Source organism: Ranitomeya variabilis, chromosome 3 (assembly GCF_051348905.1).
Source record: "Ranitomeya variabilis isolate aRanVar5 chromosome 3, aRanVar5.hap1, whole genome shotgun sequence".
Classification (NCBI taxonomy): domain Eukaryota; kingdom Metazoa; phylum Chordata; class Amphibia; order Anura; family Dendrobatidae; genus Ranitomeya; species Ranitomeya variabilis.
Window position 1 is genome coordinate 738,493,461 of NC_135234.1, and position 21,968 is coordinate 738,515,428.

The following is a 21,968-nucleotide window of genomic DNA, read 5'->3' on the forward strand; positions in this document are numbered from 1 at the left end:
AGTAGGTCAGTTTTAGTGATCCTTGCCATCAAGATCATAACAGTACAGCAGGCCCAAAAGTGTTAATGCATCGCAGAAGAGGGATAAGAGAAATCCTGAGTTCATTTTTTTTTCTCTGCAGTGTGTTTTGCTTCTCTCCTCCCCTTAATCTCTGGGTGGTTCAGAATTCAGCTGCAGACATGGACATTCAGAGTCTGTCCTCTAGTGTGGATCATCTTGCTGCAAGGGTACAAAGTATCCAGGATTATGTTGTTCACAGTCCTATGTCAGAGCCTAAAATACCGATTCCTGAGTTATTCTCTGGAGATAGATCTAGGTTTTTGAATTTCAAAAATAATTGCAAGTTATTCCTTTCTCTGAGACCTCGTTCTTCTGGTGACCCAGTTCAGCAAGTTAAAATTATTATTTCTTTGTTACATGGTGACACTCAAGATTGGGCATTCTCCCTAGCGCCAGGAGATCCTGCATTGCTAAATGTGGATGCGTTTTTCCTGGCGCTTGGATTGCTTTATGAGGAACCGAATTTAGTAGACCAGGCTGAAAAGGTTTTGCTGTCTCTTTCTCAGGGTCAGGATGAAGCAGAAATTTACTGTCAGAAATTCAGGAAATGGTCTGTGCTCACTCAATGGAATGAGTGTGCCCTGGCAGCGATTTTCAGAAAGGGTCTTTCTGAGACCCTTAAGGATGTTATGGTGGGGTTCCCCACGCCTGCGGGTCTGAATGAGTCAATGTCTTTGGCTATTCAGATTGATCGGCGTTTGCGGGAGCGCAAACCTGTGCACCATCTGGCGGTATTTTCTGAGCAGAAGTCTGAGTCTATGCAATGTGATAGGATTCTGACCAGAATTGAACGGCAAAATCACAGACGTCAGAATGGGTTGTGCTTCTACTGTGGTGATTCTGCTCATGTTATCTCAGAATGCTCTAAGCGCACAAACAGGTTCTCTAAGTCTGTCACCATTGGTACTGTACAGCCTAAATTCATTTTGTCTGTTACTTTGATTTGCTCTCTGTCATCCTATTCGGTTATGGCTTTTGTGGATTCAGGTGCTGCCCTGAATTTGATGGATTTGTCATTTGCCAGGCGCTGTGGTTTTGTCTTGGAGCCTTTGCAGTTTCCTATTCCACTAAAGGGAATTGATGCTACACCATTGGCCAAGAATAAACCTCAGTACTGGACTCAAGTGACCATGTGCATGAGTCCTGTACATCAGGAGGTGATTCGCTTTCTTGTGCTACATAATTTGCATGACGTTGTCGTGTTGGGTCTGCCATGGTTGCAGGCTTATAATCCAGTCCTGGACTGGAAAGCAATGTCTGTGTCAAGTTGGGGCTGCCAGGGAATTCATGGTGATGTTCCTTTGGTGTCAATAGCTTCTTCTACTCCTTCTGAAGTCCCTGAATTTTTGTCGGACTACCAGGATGTATTTGATGAGCCCAAATCCAGTGCCCTACCTCCGCATAGGGATTGTGATTGTGCTATAAATTCGATTCCTGGTAGTAAGTTCCCTAAGGGACGACTTTTTAATTTATCTGTACCAGAACATGCCGCTATGCGGAGTTATATTAAGGAGTCTTTGGAGAAAGGGCATATTCGTCCGTCCTCGTCCCCTTTGGGTGCGGGGTTCTTTTTTGTGGCCAAGAAGGATGGTTCTCTGAGACCCTGTATAGATTACCGCCTTCTGAATAAAATCACGGTCAAATTTCAGTATCCTTTGCCACTGCTGTCCGATCTGTTTGCTTGGATTAGGGGGGCTAAGTGGTTCACCAAGATAGACCTTCGAGGAGCTTATAATCTTGTGCGTATAAAGCAGGGCGATGAATGGAAAACGGCATTTAATACGCCCGAAGGCCATTTTGAGTACTTGGTGATGCCTTTTGGGCTTTCTAATGCCCCTTCCGTGTTCCAGTCCTTCATGCACGATATCTTCCGAGAGTATCTGGATAGGTTTATGATTGTGTACCTGGATGATATTTTGGTCTTTTCTGACGATTGGGAAACTCATGTGAAGCAGGTCAGGATGGTATTTCAGGTCCTGCGTGCCAATGCCTTGTTCGTGAAGGGCTCTACATGTCTCTTCAGAGTCCAGAAGGTTTCCTTTTTGGGCTTTATTTTTTCTCCTTCTACTATTGAGATGGATCCAGTCAAGCTCCAAGCTATTTATGACTGGACTCAGCCTACATCAGTGAAGAGTCTTCAGAAGTTCCTGGGCTTTGCTAATTTTTACCGTCGCTTCATTACAAATTTTTCTAGTGTGGTTAAGCCTTTGACGGATTTGACCAAAAAGGGTTCTGATGTGACGAATTGGTCTCCTGCGGCCGTGGAGGCTTTTCAGGAGCTGAAACATCGTTTTCTTCGGCTCCTGTCTTGCGTCAGCCGGATGTCTCTCTTCCTTTCCAGGTCGAGGTTGATGCTTCGGAGATTGGAGCTGGGGCTGTCTTGTCGCAGAGAAGCTCTGATGGCTCTGTGATGAGGCCATGTGCTTTCTTTTCAAGAAAGTTTTCGCCTGCCGAGCGGAATTATGATGTTGGTAATCGGGAGTTGTTGGCAATGAAGTGGGCATTTGAGGAGTGGCGACATTGGCTTGAGGGAGCCAAATATCGTGTGGTGGTCTTGACGGATCACAAGAATTTGACTTATCTCGAGTCTGCCAAGCGATTAAATCCTAGACAGGCTCGATGGTCGCTGTTTTTCTCCCGTTTTGATTTTGTGGTTTCATACCTTCCGGGTTCAAAGAACGTGAAGGCTGATGCCCTTTCTAGGAGTTTTGTGCCTGACTCTCCGGGTGTTTCTGAGCCGGCTGGTATTCTCAGAGAGGGGGTGATCTTGTCTGCCATCTCCCCTGATTTGCGACGGGTGTTGCATGAGAGACTGTTTGTCCCGGATAGATGGACCAGTAGAGTTATTTTTGAGGTTCATTCTTCAGTGTTGGCGTGTCATCCGGGGATTTTTGGTACCAGGGATTTGGTGGCTAGGTCCTTTTGGTGGCCTTCCTTGTCGCTTGATGTGCGTTCCTTTGTGCAGTCCTGTGGGATTTGTGCTCGGGCCAAGCCTTGCTGTTCTCGTGCCAGTGGATTGCTTTTGCCCTTGCCTGTCCCGAAGAGGCCCTGGACGCATATATCCATGGATTTTATTTCTGATCTTCCAGTCTCTCAGAGGATGTCTGTCATCTGGGTGGTTTGTGATCGTTTTTCTAAAATGGTCCATTTGGTGCCCTTGCCTAAGCTGCCTTCCTCCTCCGATTTGGTTCCACTGTTTTTTCAGAATGTGGTTCGTTTGCATGGTATTCCGGAGAATATTGTGTCTGACAGAGGATCCCAGTTCGTGTCCAGATTTTGGCCGTCCTTTTGTGCTAAGATGGGCATTGATTTGTCTTTTTCGTCGGCCTTCCATCCTCAGACGAATGGCCAAACCGAACGAACTAATCAGACCTTGGAAACTTATCTGAGATGTTTTGTTTCTGCTGATCAGGATGATTGGGTGACTTTTTTGCCATTAGCGGAGTTCGCCCTTAATAATCGGGCTAGTTCTGCTACTTTGGTTTCGCCGTTTTTTTGTAATTCTGGTTTTCATTCTCGTTTTTCCTCGGGTCAGGTTGAACCTTCTGACTGTCCTGGGGTGGATTCTGTGGTGGATAGGTTGCAGCAGATTTGGAACCACGTAGTGGACAATTTGACGTTGTAACAAGAGAAGGCTCAGCGCTTTGCTAACCGCCGCCGCTGTGTGGGTCCCCGACTTCGTGTGGGGGATTTGGTATGGTTGTCTTCTCGTTATGTTCCTATGAAGGTGTCCTCTCCTAAGTTCAAGCCTCATTTCATTGGTCCTTATAAGATTTTAGAAATCCTCAACCCTGTGTCATTTCGTTTGGACCTCCCAGCCTCGTTTGCTATTCATAATGTGTTCCATCGGTCACTGTTGCGGAGGTATGTGGTGCCTGTGGTTCCTTCTGTTGATCCTCCTGCTCCGGTGTTGGTCAAGGGAGAATTGGAGTATGTGGTAGAGAAAATCTTGGATTCTCGTATTTCGAGACGGAAGCTTCAATATTTGGTTAAGTGGAAGGGCTATGGTCAGGAGGATAATTCCTGGGTTGTCGCCTCTGATGTCCATGCGGCCGATTTGGTTCGTGCCTTTCATTTGGCTCGTCCTGATCGCCCGGGGGGCTCTGGTGAGGGTTCGGTGACCCCTCCTCAAGGGGGGGTACTGTTGTGAACTCCGTTTCCGGGCTCCCTCCTGTGGTCATGAGTGGTACTGTGTGAGTTCTGTTCTTGGGCTCCCTCTGGTGGCCTTTAGCGATACGGCTGGTCTGTATCTGGGTTCCAGTTGCTTGGTTTTCTGCCACTCTGGCTTCTATTTAACTACACCTGGACCTTTACTTTTTGCCAGCTGTCGTTGTACTCAGTCCTGGTTTGATCTCTCTTGGACTTCCATTGTGACCTGTCTCCTCCTGGAGAAGCTAAGTCTTGCTTGTTCATGTTTGCTCATTGTTTCCTTGAACATGTTTCTCACTATATGATGAGTTCAGTCCAGCTTGCCTATATGTGACTTTCTTGCTTGCTGGAAGCTCTGGGGTGCAGAGTGCGCCCCTCACATCGTGAGTCGGTGTGGGGGTTCTTGTATTTTCTGCGTGGATATTTTTGATAGCTTTTGTACTGACCGCACAGATCCCTTGCTATCTTCTGACTATTTAGTATTAGCGGGCCTCATTTGCTAAAACCTGTTTCATTTCTGCGTTTGAGTTTTCCCCTTCACTCACCGTTATTATTTGTGGGGGGCTGTCTAAACTTTGGGGTTTTCTCTGAGGCAAGTGAGGCTTGCTTTCTCTCTAGGGGTAGCTAGTTTCTCAGGCTGTGAAGAGGCGTCTAGGTTTTTAGGAAACGCTCCACGGCTGCCTTTAGTGTGTGTGGATAGGATCAGGGTTGCGGTCAGTATAGTTCCCACATCCCCAGAGCTAGTCCGATATTCTGGTTATTTATCAGGTCAGATCGGTTATCCTTACCACCAGGATCATAACAGCATCCCATCTCAATTCCAGCCAATTTTGCATTGAAAAGCCAAACGGCATTCCTTCCCTTCCGAGCTCTGCCATGTGCCCAAACAGTGGTTTACCCCCACATTTGGGGTATCAGCGCACTCAGGACAAATTGCACAACAACTTTTGGGGTCCAATTTCTTCTCTTACCCTTGGGAAAATAAAAAATTGGGGTCAAAAAGTTCATTTTTGTGAAAAAATATTATATTTATTTTTATGGCTCTACATTATAAACTTCTGTGAAGTACTTGGTGGGTTAAAGTGCTCACCGCACCTCTAGATAAGTTCCATAGGGGGTCTAGCAGTGGTTTACCCCCACATATGGGGTATCCTGGTACTCAGGACAAATTGTACAACAACTTTTGGGGTCCATTTTCTCCTGTTACCCTTGGTAAAATAAAACAAATTGGAGCTGAAGTAAATTTTTTGTGAAAAAAAATTAAATGTTCATTTTTTTTAAAACATTCCAAAAATTCCTGTGAAGCACCAGAAGGGTTAATAAACTTCTTGAATGTGGTTTTGAGCACCTTGAGGGGTGCAGTTTTTAGAATGGTGTCACACTTGTTTTTTTTCTATCATATAGACCCCTCAAAATGACTTCAAATGAGATGTGGTCCCTAAAAATAAATGGTGTTGTAAAAATGAGAAATTTGCTGGTCAACTTTTAACCCTTGTAACTCCCTAATAGTGTTGAGCATTCCGATACTGCAAATATCGGGTATCAGCCGATATTCGCTGTATCAGAATTCCGATACCGAGTTTTGATATTTTTGTGATATCGGGAAGCGGAAGTTCCTATAAGTTCCCAGTCATCTTCGGCGTGTGCGGTGCATATGGTTCCCAGGGTCTGGAGGAGAGGAGACTCTCCTTCAGGCCCTGGGATCCATATTCATGTAAAAAAAAAGAATAAAAATAAAGAATATGGATATACTCACCCCTCCGACGGACCCTGGACCTCAGTGGTGCAACCAGCAGCCTCCGTTCCTAAGAATGCAGTGAGTGTGGGACCTGCGATGACGTCGCGGTCTTGTGACTGGTCACGTGACCGGTCGCGTGACTGCGACGTCATCGCAGGTCCTACACTCACTGCATTCTTAGGAACGGAGACTGCCGGTTGCACCGCTGAGAGCCAGGGTCCGTCGGACGGGTGAGTATATCCATATTTTTTATTTTTATTCTTTATTTTTTACATGAATATGGATCCCAGGGCCTGAAGGAGAGTTTCCTCTCCTTCAGACCCTGGGAACCATCCAGGATCACTTCCGATATTTGTGTCCCATTGACTTGCATTGGTATCGGTATCGGCGATATCCGATATTTTTTGGATATCGGCCGATCAAATCCGATACTGATACTTTTGAATATCGGAAGGTATCACTCAACACTACTCCCTAACAAAAAAAAAAATTGTTTTCAAAATTGTGCTGATGTAAAGTAGACATGTGGGAATTGTTACTTATTAAGTATTTTGTGTGACATATCTCTGTGATTTAAGGGCATAAAAATTCAAAGTTGGAAAATTACGAAATTTTCAAAATTTTCAGTTTTTTTCCCAAATAAACGCAGGTAATATCAAAGAAATTTTACCACTATCATGAAGTACAATATGTCACGAGAAAACAGTGTCAGAATTACTGGGATCCATTGAAGCATTCCAGAGTTATATCCTCATAAAGGGACAGTGGTCAGAATTGTAAAAATTGGCCCGGTCATTAACGTGCAAACCACGGGGCTTAAGGGGTTAATGATCCTGTACTGATCCTGAGCTACATCCTGTATTATACGTCAGAGCTGCACTCACTATTCTGCTGATTAAAAAAATGAAATTTTATAAGATTTTCCCTAAGACCTGAGTAGTCTCGAAAGCTTGCAATTTGTTACCATATCAGTTAGCCATTAAAAGGTATCAACCACTGAGGACTCTCAATTCTAAACATTTTTCTAAGATTTTACCTGTGAGAGGACCTTTCTGAGATCAGGGGAGATAATCATTGAATAGAAAACCGTTTAATATAGCTCCATTACATTTATTTTAATTCTTATCTGCAGAACCGAGCACGGCTCCCACAGATGTCAAAGCCACAGGCCTGTCTGCATCCGAAATCCTTGTCGCATGGAAATCCTCCAAAGATAATGTGGGAAGACCTTTGGGATTTGAGGTATTTACTTCCTCTGTAACTTTTACGTATTTATTATAATCAGATTTCAATGCTGCAAATGTTCAGAAGCGCTTCATTTTTGACCATCTTGGGCATTGTTAGCCACCATGGTTAACCCATTGTTCACTGATGCTAATAGAGTTTCAACAAAAAGAGTGAATGAGCAGGCATAGTAGGGGCCGACACTGACATTGAAGGGCCCCTCCTGTATATGTGCACTTACATAGTACACCCATACATATATAAAATGACATTCCATATATATGGACATTTTTGTGATGCACTTTTTCGGAATATTTTTTTTTTGTTGCACCCTCTCACACCTATGGCCATAAAAATCTTTTTTTTTTTTCCATACCTTAACTTTAGAAAGTCTTGTCACTTTGTCATTTTCTTAGGCATCATTTTGACATACACATATTTCAGTGTTACCATTCTTTTAATTTTTGTTAAATATTAAATTGAAAAGAAAAGTCTACCATTTTTTTGCCAACATTTACCAACCACCATAAATAATGTATTGTATGACCTGTCACAATTATATGCAGGCCAAATATGTGCATTTTATTTAATGGTTTGTGATTTCATTCTAATTAAGGGTATTATGAAAATATGCAATTATTTTTTTTGCCTATTTTTTTGTATCTTTAGGGAGAAAGATAGTTTCTGGCTTTTACTTAGATAGATAGGTACAGATGTAAAGAGATGTATCTTTATGAACCAGTAGAACATTCCTGCAATGAAGAAGAATACTGTTTAGATCTTTAGGTAGAGAAAATTCTCTAATGCATTGGATTACAGTTAAAATTCTTCCTTTCATACTATTGTATTTTATTTTGTGTCCCAGCTTGCATAAAAAGCAAATATATAATTATACACATTGACCCCAGACAGATACTGAGAGGTGGGCCGATCTCCCAGTGTCGTTGGACAAGGGTGACGAAAACAAGCACTAAAGAGGACAGTGAACTGTAATTGCTTTTGATAGGTGAAAACATCTTCCACAATGGCTCCTATGTAGCCGCACTGCACATACAGACATGTCTGCTCCTGGAGCATACGCATACATTGAGATTTGGACAACCTAATTAGACTCAAGTAAATTAGAGAGAAGGGGATTAAATCTGCCCAAAATCGTAGAGCTGCCTTGCACACAAATTCAAAAAAACATTTCCAGAGGTAGATGGACAGAAGTGATGAGGTTTTTGCACATGTGTAAAACCATGATGAGCAGCCTTAAAGGCACCTAAAATTCTTGATGACACAGACACTCCCATAGGGTTTGGAGCCATAAAAGTTCCAGGACTGTTGTGAATTCCATTCTTGGGCTCCATCCTGTGGCTATGAATGGTATTTTTGGGAGTTCTGCTCTTGGGCTCCCTCTGGTGGTTTCGAGTGGAACTTAGCAGCTGCCTTCACTAATCGGTTCCCTGGCCTTGTTATTTAACTGGGCTCTAGTCTGTAGTCGATGCCAGCTGTCAATATTTTCCTGTTGGATTCAGTCCTCTCCTGGAAGTACTCTGTTGGCCAGTCCATTTCAGCTTAAGATAAGTTCTGCTAGTTCTTGGGTGTATCCCTGCTTTTGACCTTCTATTCAGGTTTAAGTTATGTCTCTTTTGTCCAGCTTGTCATTATGAAATATTCAGGCTAGTTGGAGCTCTGGGGTGCAGATTTGCCCCTCCACACCGTGAGTCGGTGTGGAGGTTATTTTTGTAAACTCTGCATGGATTTTAGTTTTTATACTGACCGCACAGTATCCTTTTCTATCTCTGTCTATTTAGATAGTGTTGGCCTCCTTTGCTAAAATCTATTTTCATTTCTGAGTTTGTCATTTCCCTCTCCACTCACCGTTAATATTTGTGGGAGGCTATCTTTCCTTTTGGGGGTTTCTCTGAGGCGAGATAGTTTTCCGTTTCCATCTTCAGGGGTAGTTAGTTCTTAGGCTGTGTCGAGGCGTCTAGGCAGAGATAGGAACGTCCCACGGCTATTTCTAGTGTTGGTGTTAGGAGTAGGGATTGCGGTCAGTAAAGCTACCACCTCCTCAGAGCTTGTACATTTTACCCACCAGGTCATTTCTGTGCTGCTCCGTAATCACCAGGTCATAACTGTGATTGTTGTCGGTGGAGCTGCCACCTCCTCGGAGCTTGTCCATGATTGGTTTTACTCGCCAGGTCATCTCAGTGCTACTCCATAACCACCAGGTCATAACACAGGACCTCATGGAACAAGATGATTTTTTTAATAGGTTAATTCACAAATACAATGACAATGTAGTACTACTTTATGGGCATTCAGATGCATTGAAATCCGTGAAAATCAGTGATGGCTGAAGTTAACCATGGTAGGATTTTTTCTTACATGGCGCCTCTTCCCTCTGGCCCAGTGGTATCCTTCATGAAGCTATCATCCCTACCTGAAGGAGTATTATAGTTTTGGCAGGTATAAGCTATTAATTTAAATCTCTCAACAATCACCTTGATCAACTAATCGGGAGAACTCAGCAGCAGATGCTCGATTCCCCTAGAGCACTCCCGCAGGTGATATGAAGTATGACATGATACTTTTTATTTTCTCTTTATCTACAAATGTTGAATTTAATAGTGAATGTAAAGCATTTAATGAGTAATCATCTTTGTAGTAGCCACTATTCCAAATATATCAAGCTCCACTATTAATTTACCTTCTATTTCAAAGACCACAAATTCGCTTGTGCTTTTTGAATACATGAAAGATTTTCCTTTTGTGCTCTCCTTTTTTACTTTCAGTCTCATACCAACCTGAAAAACACAATATCCAGAGAGAATTTTTTTTTTTTTACTGAACACAATTATCTTCAAACCTTCATTTTAAGTAAAATCAACATTCAATCATCATTTTATTAAATTAACGTATTGTCCTTAATGTGTGGATTTAATCAGCACTGCCTTTTATTTCCCCGGTTTACGATTCTGAAGAGACCGTAATTTTTAAAGGTTATGTTTGAGAGAGACAAAAAAACAATGAATTGAAAGCCCTCATACATGCATCTATATAACCTACGTGTAATGGATGTGTATTTATCGTACAAATGTCAAACTGATAAATATATAATGTGTTCAACCCTGATAAAAGGGATCGGTGAAGCGCCTGTCCAATGGTTTTGAAGCCATATGGGGATTCAGGTTGTCCATCATGGATGGATATGTAGCGGGGGCATAATATCCTTCAAAAAACAATCCTGCTTTAGGTAAATTGGAGTGGCCATTTCTGTTAAAAATAAACAAGAAAAAACCCAAATCCATAATGTTTGGGAATAGAACAACAATATGTGGACCAAAAAAAAAATTCACAAAAAAATCAGTATGAAAACCACTCCAAAAAAACTCATTAGAAAAGGAGGATGGTTGGAGTTTAAATGGTTAATAAGTATGCTTCATTATTGCAAAAATGACAATCACATTTTTTAAGATGTGGTAGAAAAAGACAAACAGTCAGAAAACAACCACTGATAGCAATTTGTATGTATAGAAAAATTCTGTATGTATAGGAAATGGACAAATGATGAATCCCTCAACAGTAATTTCACAAGTATATTCACATCATCAATATAAGTTTGACAATAATACTGAGAGGCCATATTAGTCATAGATCAGAAAAAACAGGATTGTTACCAAAAGAGTAAAAGAGAAATCCCCAATGCGCATTTCGCTTGTATTTCACTTACTTTCTCAAGTTTAACCCTGTTAAAAAGAGCCTGAAAAGAAAAGGCAATTTACCTGCAAACTTTCCATATGTTAAGGGTGGAGTAGAAGGGGACAGTAATAATATTTCACAGAAGTCCTACATTGTACCCCTAGAATTCTGGGGCTAATCCTTGTGTTTCCATCTTAAATAAGTCTCTCCTTGTGGAGAGTGACATGCCAGTGTAAGGAGACTTATAGTCCATCCAATGGTTCTCTGGGAAATTAAATATGCAAATTGCTCATTCCTCTCTGAAGAGAACTAGAAGTCTAGTGTCATCTGTTCGAAGTAGCAATCCTGAACGTCACCCTTGATCCTTTAACAAGCCTTGCCATATGACTTAGGATAAAAGCCAAACCAGAATTTCAATTTGTATACCCGTGTTTTGGGGTGTTACCCTTCCTCAGTGGAAAGTATGAGACCTGAGTTGGTTGGATGAGAGATCTCTGAGTAGGGTCTAAGGGGTAACGTCTCTCTTTGTGTAGAGTGACATGCCAGTGTAAAGAGACTAATAGGCAACACTATGCTCCTCTGGGAAATTAGACATACAATTTTTTTTCTGCCATGTCACTCTCCACAATTGCGATGAGCAGATCATTTTATATTTGAATTCTTCGGCTTTGCTGAATTTTTCCAGAAATCTTACTACTTCAAAAAGGTAGGGAAGAGAGACCACCCATAAGAAAAAAATATATTGTATCACCCTTTGCATCTGGAGATGGAATCCAGCTCTGTCATACATACCACCACTCCTGCACCCAACTGTACTCTACTGGGATCTTCTGATCTCCAATGACCCTGGGGTGTACTGACCACCACTGGTATGAAAGGTATGATGATCCGCTTAATAAACTAGGATGTTCCTGGGCATTACGATGAGTCCTGCTCAGCCGCACAAACTGGCATTAGCCCGATGTCTGCTGCTTCAACATTGTGTGAAATGCTACTGAGCAATATTTTTTTTTGCAAATTGATTCTCAAAGTGTCCAAATTCACATGGAACTACAAATTGTATGAAATTCGACTAAAAGTCAATCCTTCGAAAATCGATCTGCTCATCTTCTACTCCACAATAAATCTCAACTCTAGGACTTATATGACATTTTTCGATTCAGACAGCGCAGTCTTTCCATGTCACATCCTGTCCCTTTGGATCTCTTACCTCCACGTGACATGGTGAAGATTAATTTTTCGCACTTTTAGAACTAGTATCTAGCTTTCTTTGCTTTTCATGCTTATTAATGACTTTTCTCCTCCTTCACTTCAGAGACTGGTATTAACATTCAGGAATATGTTGTAAACTGATGTTTCTGAAAGCTTCACCACCTCACGGCGCGCACCCATGAGTCTCATGAAAAAGCACCTACGGCAACTTAATTAAAGCTGTTGTCGGTGCCCGCAGAGAGACAGTTACTAATGTCGTGCCACAATTATAGGTAACTCTGGGTGGTGCAGAATTGAAGACGGAGGCTGCAGAGTTTCCGACATTTCTATGTCTTTGCCGCATATGGAATATAACATTTTGCACACTGTTTTTATTTATGCTTCATTAGTAGAAATTTGCAGTTTAATTGCCGCAGCTGTGTAATGGACACATTGCAAGTTTAAATAGTCATTCTACAACCCAAGTACTTGGAAAACAAATCAGCCCTGCTTACTGATCCGCACGTAAAAGGACAATTACCCCATGTGCACAGCAATATGACACCCTCTAAAAGGGCCACACATCCTCTGTACGCTGCCTGCCATGCATGTTTCCGACCTATGTGTTGGAGCAGTTCCCCCTTAGAACCATTACACTACATTCAGAATACCTTTTTTTTCCCCGAGTACTGTCCATGGGAAAAACTGACCAATGTTATTCAGGAGGGCTCTTCAGATGCCCGTTGTTTTATATGGGATGAATGTTTCGTATTTTGGATGAGACTCCCCCACTAAAAGCCGGTTCGCCTATGAGTGAGCAAAATAAATCAGATCCTGCACAGATCAATGACTAGCCTCCAATTTTTGCAGATGCATTGCAATTCTTAACTTAGGAAACTGTATTTTCTTTTGTCAATTTTATTCATAGCTGATATTTAAAAACGATTCGGATGACAACACAGATTAAAAAATGTCTATTTTTTCTAGATGAAAAATGGACATTTTTTTTATTTGCTTGTGTTAGTTTAGCTTTAAGGATTGTGCACCTGATACTCGTCCAAGTGCGAACCAGCAAAAAATCGGATTGCACTCGGACCAATATTATTTTATGGGGTCATGCACATGCCCGATTTTTTCCATGGAGCAAGTCGGTCAAGGTAAAATATCGCAACATGCCCGAGTTTGATCTGACATTTGTGGAAACTAACGACCTGCAATGAAATGACATCGGACTGACACAATGGAGAAGATGGAGAGATTTTGTTCTCCATCTTCTCATCTGTGAGAATCGGATCACACTATGATCACTCTCTGATCAAACTCTAATCAAAATGGTATTAGCAATTCTCGATTGAAAGAAACTACCGTCTTGTGTCCCTAGCCTAGGTCATGTGACTGATTAGATCAAGGTCATACAGAGGTACAGTGGGAGCCTATGTACTGGATTACTTTGCAAAGAGTTTTTTAAGTTATTTTTTTAATTGCTTTTTCTTGCATTCTTGTTGTGTTTTTGGCATGCTAGATTTGCCTCTTGTTCATGATGCTGACAAAGTTTAGTGCAAAAAAAGTCTAATCTACACAATCAGGCTTTGGCACAAAAAACGCAGCCAAAACTGATACCTGCGTTTTTGCAGCATTTTGACACCACCCATTCATGTTAATTGGTGAAAAACGCTGAAAAAAACCATTGGAAGAAGTTGTTAGGAGTCGAGTTCCCGCCGCTGCACAGGTGGAATCTCGAGCCATGTCTGCTTCAGCCGCAGTGGGGCCTGCTCAGCGGAGACGTCAGTCCCAGCGTCTTGCTCAGCCTGATACTGTGCAAAGGGTTACTGCTGCCTTTCCAGGCTCTGCTTTTGTAGCCAGCACTGGTCAGCGGTGTGCAGGCTTTTCTGGTCCTGCTTTGCACACATTGAGCATGCCCACGGGAGGACCTCTAATTGGAGGTCGGGGGTCACATGCTCAGGCCCTGTAGCAGCTTCTATTGGACCACTTGGAAGGTCCTTGTCTGCTACAGCTTTAAAAGGTTCGCATGACCGCACAGTCATGCGCTAGTATCAAACCAAAGTCTATGAGCTCAGCGCCAGTGTGGTCATGTCTGAATGTGGTTAGGGTTTGGCTGAAATAAGCCCCTAGAATACCGGCACCTCCGGTGAGGAGTTTGTATGTGTGTATTCAGGGCCTTGGCTGAAATAAGCTGCTAAAATACCGGCACCTCCGGTGAGGAGTTGTTTGCCTGTTTCTCTGACTGCATGACCACAGTTTTGCTCTGTTTGGTAGCTGTGTACCTCTGTGAGGTTAACAGGGCACAGCATCTTGTTTCTATTGAATCTGTGGAGTTAACAGAGTTCGCTTATACCGTCATATAGCGCCGCCATTTACCAGCAGCAGGTTCCGCTCCTGCACGGTGGACCCCGGGTTGCGAACGCACCTATTAATACATATATATACTCGGTGCGCTCCGCCAACCCTAACAAAAGTGATGTGCTCCATTGTGCAAAGAACCATGCAAAGCACAAAATACTGATGACAAAAAAACAATGTGTGTGTATGAGATTTCTGAAATTTCATAGACTTTGCTGGTACTGTTAAACGCAGCTGAAAATAAGCATATAAAAACTCATAAAAAAACTCTGAAAAAATGCCAAGTGTGAACTTACTCTAAAGCTCTCTGCGAGACCTAATCCTCAAATAATCCTATAGAAGACACTTAAGAGGTTTTTTTAACTGATATTAGTAAGGTTAGATTGTCATAAATTATTAACATTTTTTAATTATTTAATCTTAATTCTTTCTGTTTCGTGGCTGAGGAGTCCAGTGGTTCTACTCACACAAGGCAGGCAGGAAGAGAGAAGGGGTATGCAGCTGCATGTTCTCATTTAATGATTCAGGGAAACATCATAAGGCAGAAAAGGCCCATTTTATCGGCCAAGTTTGGACGTTTAACGAGTGGTGATCGACATAATACAGGTCGCTCAAGGCTTATTTACTGGGAATTTACATGGACCGGCGAAAACTGATGGGAACAGAATGATCATTAGTACGGTCTGATACGATACGGTTGAAGAAATGCTGAAACCCAGTAGTCCGAGAGCACGAGCAGGACACTGTAATGCTGTAGATAATGTCCTCAGAGGTAATAACTTGAAACAGTAGGAGAATTCTGTTGGAACAGTCTTGGGGAGATCGATCAGGGAGCTGGAAACCCGAACTTGGTACAAGCCTAGACAAAATACTCAAGCAATTCCTTTGAGTTCCATGAGTTGTGAAGTAGGCCCAAGATGGCTACTTCAGACTCCTTTTTTAAAGGAGTTGTCCACTACTTAGGCAGCCCATTCTTATAGGTGAATATTAGTGATGAGGAAGTATGCTCGTTACTCAAGTTTCTTCGAGCATGCTGGGGTGGTCTCTGAGTATTTTGGCGTGCTCGGAGATTTAGTTTGTGTTGACACATTTTCATGATTTGCGGCTGCTAGACAGCTTGAATACATGTGGAGATTGCCTGTTTGTTAGGGAATCCCCACATGCATTCAAGGTGTCTAGCAGCCGCAAATCATGCAGCTGCGTCACCACAAATTAAATCTCCGCACACACCAAAATACTCGGAGACCACCTGAGCGCGCTCGGAGAAACTTGAGTAATGAGCACACTCACTCATCACTAGTGAATATCTGTTGTTTTTTTTCAAAGGGGGAATACAGCACATAAGAAAGGGTTGTCCAAGTAGTGGACAACCCCTTTAAGGACAAGTAATAGAGCAAAATAGGAACCTCCAGTGGTAAGGAGACGAAATGCAGCATAATGTTTCAAAGTATAGAACAGCAACCACTAGTGGTCAACTAACAGAAGGACACCAGAAACCTGACACGATCATTCTGTTCCCATACTGCATCATGTTGTCGCCAGCACATCCCCTGCTGCCAATGACAATTATTTTTATGCTGGCATGAGTCAGGTTTCTGGTGTCCTTCTGTTAGTTGACCACTAGTGGTTGCTGTTCTATACTTTGAAACATTATGCTGCATTTTGTCTCCTTACCAAAAAAAACAACAACAGATATTCATGAGTGCTGTGCTTGTTTGACAGCAAACACCAGCACATTAAATAGGCCTTTAGGCCGGATTCAAACATACAAATTTCATGGTTTCTATTTTGAGTACAATGCCAAGAATGTCTACTCACCCAAATTTCCTGCCTCATAGGTGTATATGAGGTCAAGAAACCAGAGGCTAGTCCAGTCGTTATGGTCCTTATGTGGAAAAATGACATAGGGCCATTTAAACATGACTTTAGAGATTCTGATTAGGTTACAGCTTAGCTCCTATTTGACACCTTTCAGCAGACAATGAGGATAAAAATACCTAAAATACCAAAACTCTAATCATTCGGTCAATTTAAAAGATTGGACTTTCACAGTCCAAGTACAGAACATGGTGTCCTATTAGTTGGGGGTCTAAATATTTGCTTACGAGGCTGTCCAGTTTTGGACAGGAGACCTTCATCAGGCTTGGACTTGTCTGAGAAAATCAGATGTGTAGAAGTGACCTTAGACACAATATTCTGCTTTTCTACCCCTCCGTCACCGTAGGCTCCTACCTAAATTGGCCGTACCTTGATTGAACCCGCGCTGCTCGTCTGCCTACAGAGGACACACGGCTCTGATGTCTTACAAGTTTATATCCGTTTGATTATATGTCGTATAACTTGCCAGTGTAACATCACAACCATCTAGCGTTATATACCCCGGCAACGCTAGGCTGTAATTTAATCTGTATGGCGTGTAATCTGGTGAGCAGCCGCTATCGGTTCGAGGGATATTAAGCAAATTAAATTCATTACAGTCACCAAAAGAAAGAATCGAATTCCAGCTATTAAAATGAGAAAAAATAGAAGATATAGCACTGCATCAAAGAGGCGGCCGCATTCATTAGCATATAAAACAGAATTCAAATGCGTTTCTACTTGAGAAAACTTTTTCAGCATAGTTGATTTCATTAGATGTTTTACTGTGTTCTATAATGTATAGTGACTTGTTTTATAGAAATGGATTGACTTGGTTAAGCCGCATTGCTACTATATTATACAGTCATGTTTTCTCATCCCGTCACCATTTATTTAAATGTTCTCCCTGCGAGAAGTTAGTGAATTATTTTGTACTGAGATGTTTTAATAGATGCTTGTAGCGTTTTCATGCTCTCTTCTTCCTAAGGAAGAAATGTTTCATGAAAGTTAATAGAAACATGAGAAAAGTGGTCATTCGTCATAGTATAAGATCTAGATCAAAGTATTCTACAGCCAAGTGCCATGTCTACTGGGCAAGCTTGATCCCAACCAATTTGGACATAATTAACGAGTTCAGGACCAGGCCATGTACCCCCTGTTCTCCATAAGGCACATTTTGTTTACTTTTTTCATACATGCGGTTTAAAAAGCTGTAGAAATATTTTCTCATTCGGATATTTAAATGATTTTGGCATCTTTCGTTTCATGATACGCGGGGTGTAATTTTTATGCTATTTTTCAACTAATTTTTTTCCTAATATTTTCTGATATCGGCGGGAGAATAAAAAAAAGTGTATGTTTTTTTAATTTTACTACATTTTTAGTGCTCTAAAATACATTTCAAAATGTGTTCCCCTTTCTGTAATAGTTACTTTTAATTTTTAGACACATTTTGTTTTTTCTTCTATTGGAGTTGGGATTTGGAAAGTTATTTGGATTGGCAGCTGCTTTTTTATTTATTCATCCTGGTTTCTTCTTATGTATTTATTTTTCATTTATTTCACATATTGTGCCTGCCTATAAATTCATAAAATACATTTGGGAGTCATTTTAACATTTAAATACTGTTTTTTTAAAAAAATGATTTAATCTGTAACTGAGGCTGGTATATTTGCCCCGGTTACAATACAAATTCAGCCTCCTGATAGCAGAGCAGAGCATACTGAGTCTCCTAGGACCCAGAGGCTGCTTCCTGCTCTATCCTTACACCCATCAATCATATGACTGGTGTACCCCAATGAGAAGGCACACTTAGCACTTCTAAGTGTGTATACACAGAGCTTGCAATCGACATTGCATACACAGCAAACAGGAAGGTAAAGACAGTAATTAACCATCTCTGCCTTTTCTATGGGGAGTCTGGCTGTGTCTGACAATCGGTTTCCCACTCCCACGATTGCGCGTAGCTTCTCTATTATGCAGTGAAGTTTTAGAACTTAATGCCTTTAATGACTTTCCATGCAGTTATCTCAAAATGACAACCTTTTCCATCTGCTTGTTTACATCACATATAGAAATGAGTTAATATTTGAAGTCTGAACTCGCCAGATTCGCAAAATTTTTTACAAAAATTTGATTTGCAGTGAATTGGTTTGCCATAAACCTTCTAATTGTCCTGAAAAGATATGTGCAACACTCTGAGGTCTCCTAGTACTGTACGTAATCCATGTCAATCTCTTTATCACAATCACACCCTTAGTTATGTGAAAGCAGACTTCACATATATGGCTGTGGGTAAACGGATAGTAACTAGTGATGAGCGAGTGTATTCGTTGCTCGGGTTTTCCCAAGAACGCTCGGGTGATCTCCAAGTATTTGTTAGTGTTCGGAGATTTAGTTTTCATCGCCACAGCTGAATGATTTACAGCTACTAGCCAGCCTGAGTACATGGGGGGGTTGCCTGGTTGCTAGGGAATCCCCACATGCAGTCAAGCTGGCTAGTAGCTGTAAATCATTCAGCTGAGGAGATGAAAACTAAATCAGTCATAAATATTTGGAGACCACCCAAGCGTGCTCGGGAAAACCCGAGCAACGAATACACTCGCTCATCACTAATAGTAACCATTCTCCACTGCCGTGCTGTCAAAAACTGAATTGTCTCTTCTGTGTTTTTTGGCTTTTTTTTCGCTATCTCTGTGGTTAAGCTGTGATCTGCGACGTCCTATCACTATCCAGATTTCTCACAAAATAGCTACTCTCTTTACACAGACATGATAGTCCCACCTGATTAGCTGTCCTTTACAATGTAATGTGATTGCTGCAAGGCGTTATGCGCCTGATATCGCGGCGGCCTTCTCTGGCTGATGCAATCTTCCACAGCTTGTAAAATGGTGGTGGACATTTTTTGACGAGTTGCATGAATCCAGTAACCAATTGTTTGAATTTGCCAGGTACGGGGATTTTCCAAAAATTCAACACAAATTTGATTTTCATGGAATTAATTTTGTCATCTCTAGTCATGAAGATATCATAGAATTCATTTTCCCACTCGGATAACCCACTCTGAACACTTTGGTTCGTGCACTGGTGAGCCATGACAATCCATGTATTACATGATCAGCCATTTATTTTTGCAGCTGGCATGTAATAGTTTTTTCCCAAGTAGAGGTGAGCTACAGCTTTCTGAAGCCCAAGTCGCATCACCCAACTGATTGACGCCCTAACTTTAATTGTAAAAGGGGTTTGCTATAATCCGTTACGGAAACCCCACTGTGTTTCACATTAGTCTATTAAAGCTCTTGCGTCAAATCTGCTTTAACCCCTTCACGCCGCCGCCCTTTTTCGTTTTTGCGTTTTCATTTTTCACTCCCCTCATTCCCAGAGCCATAACTTTTTTATTTTTCCGTCAATATGGTCATGTGAGGGCTTATTTTTTGCGGGACAAGTTGTACTTTTGAACGACATCATTGGTTTTACCATGTCTTGTACTAGAAAACGGGAAAAAAATTCCAAGTGTAGTGAAATTGCAAAAAAAGTGCAATCCCACACTGGTTTTTTGCTTGGCTTTTTTGCTAAGTTCACTAAATGCTAAAACTGACCAGATATTACGATTCTCCAGGTCATTTTGAGTTCATAGACACCTAACATGTCTAGGTTATTTTTTATCTAAGTGGTGAAAACAAATTCAAAACTTTGCTAAAAAAAACAAAACAAATGCGCCATTTTCCGAAACCCGTAGCGTCTCCATTTTTCGTGATCTGGGGTCGGGTGAGGGCTTATTTATTGCGTGCCGAGCTGACGTTGATGATACCATGTTTGTGCAGATACATTATTTTGATCGCCCGTTATTGCATTTTAATGCAGTGTCGCGGCGACCAAAAAAACGTAATTCAGGCGTTTTGAATTTGTTTCTCGCTACGCTGTTTAGCAATCAGGTTAATGCTTTTTTTATTGATAGATCGGGCGATTCTGAACGCAGAAATACCAAATATGTGTAGGTTTGATTTTTTTATTGTTTTATTTTGGATGGGGCAAAAGGGGGGTGATTTAAACTTTTATATTTTTTTCATATTTTTAAAAACATTTTTTTACTTTTGCCATACTTCAATAGCCTCCATGGGAGGCTAGAAGCTGGCACCACTCAATCGGCTCAGCTACATAGCAGCGATCATCAGATCACTGCTATGTAGCTGAAATGCAGGTGTGCTATGAGCACCGACCACAAGGGGGCGCTCACAGCAGGCCGGCATCAGTAACCATAGAGGTCTCAAGGACCTCCATGGTTACCATCCTGATGCATCACCGACCCCCGATCATGTGACGGGGTCGGCGAGGCGCTCATTTCCGGCCGCACGGCCGGAAGCGGTAGTTAAATGCCGCTGTCAGCGTTTGACAGTGGAATTTAACAGGTTAATAGCGGTGGGTGAATCACGATTTCACCCGCCGCTATTGCGTGCACATGTCAGCTGTACAAAACAGCTGACATGTCACGACTTTGATGTGGCTCAGCGCCGGAGCCCACATCAAAGGGGGAGACACGACATGCGCCATACTAGTACGGCGCATGTCGTGAAGGGGTTAAAAAAACTAATGAAAAGGAAAAAAAAGGGAATGCACATCAAAAATTTCAACAAAAACACAATATACAGAACAGATTACAATGGCATATTTTGGTGCGGACACCTGCAGACAGAATGCAATGGAAACACTGAACACTTCCGAATGCGGGAACATTGCCTAAATAAGTGTCCAAGTGACCAAAACGACCCGAGTGATTAATCAAATGGGTTATTTAGTGTGAAACGTGAACAGTAGAAAATAATGCCCCCAAATATTACTGACACAGAACTCAGTTACTTCAAATCAGGCTCCAGGCAGCAAAATCAGAGGAAAAAAATAAGGGATGTGGCTGCTAAAATGCAAAAATGCGAAAAAAAATTCACTTGTCATAAAGGTGTCAAAAAAGCCTGTTTAAAAGTGTCGCACTGTCCCATTTCAGAGTTTACTGTTTCTTTGCTGCCTTTACAATTACTGTATTTTTCTGACTATGGGATGTTTGTATTATAGGACGCACTCTAGGTGTAGACAGCAGAAAATTGAAAAATATATTTCCTACTCATTAAAACTGTGGAGTTTCAAAGTGGAGCCGTTAATACCACAAATTTTAATTCAGTAAGAGAGAATAAAGAGGCATTATATCTATTGTTCTTTATGTTTCTCTGCAGCACATATATCATAATTTTACAGCACGTACATTATTTATACTCTCATATTATTTTTTTCATACACACAGCTCTGCTACATTAACACAACTGCAGACACAGCCTTGCTACATGCACACACATTTCTACATACACACAGTTATGCTGCTACATTAATGCACACAAACACAGCTCTGCTACATGAAAACAAACATTCAGACTCAGCCTTGCCACATACACACACATATCTCTGCAACATCATCTCCTGCACAGACACAGCCTAGCTACATGCACACAACTCTCATACATACAGACACAACTTTGCTGCTATATCAACACACAGTTCAGCTACATCAGTGCACACACTCTGACATAGCCTTTCTACATACCACAGAAACAGCTCTGCTATATCAGCACACAAAGACACGGATTGCTACATACACACGTACATACACAGCTTTGCTGCTACATAAACACACACAGTTCTGCTATATCAA

General features: G+C 41.6%; 1 protein-coding gene across 2 annotated transcripts in view; it reads left to right on the forward strand.

Annotated features, from left to right (window-relative positions):
• The window catches only part of CNTN5 (contactin 5), a 2,016,448-nt gene that overhangs the window by 1,934,501 nt on the left and 59,979 nt on the right, over positions 1-21,968 (forward strand). For both annotated transcript variants that reach the window (XM_077298468.1, XM_077298469.1), the window contains one exon: positions 7,080-7,189. In XM_077298468.1, coding sequence (XP_077154583.1) covers positions 7,080-7,189 — 110 coding nt within the window. The remainder of the gene's footprint in view (positions 1-7,079; positions 7,190-21,968) is intronic.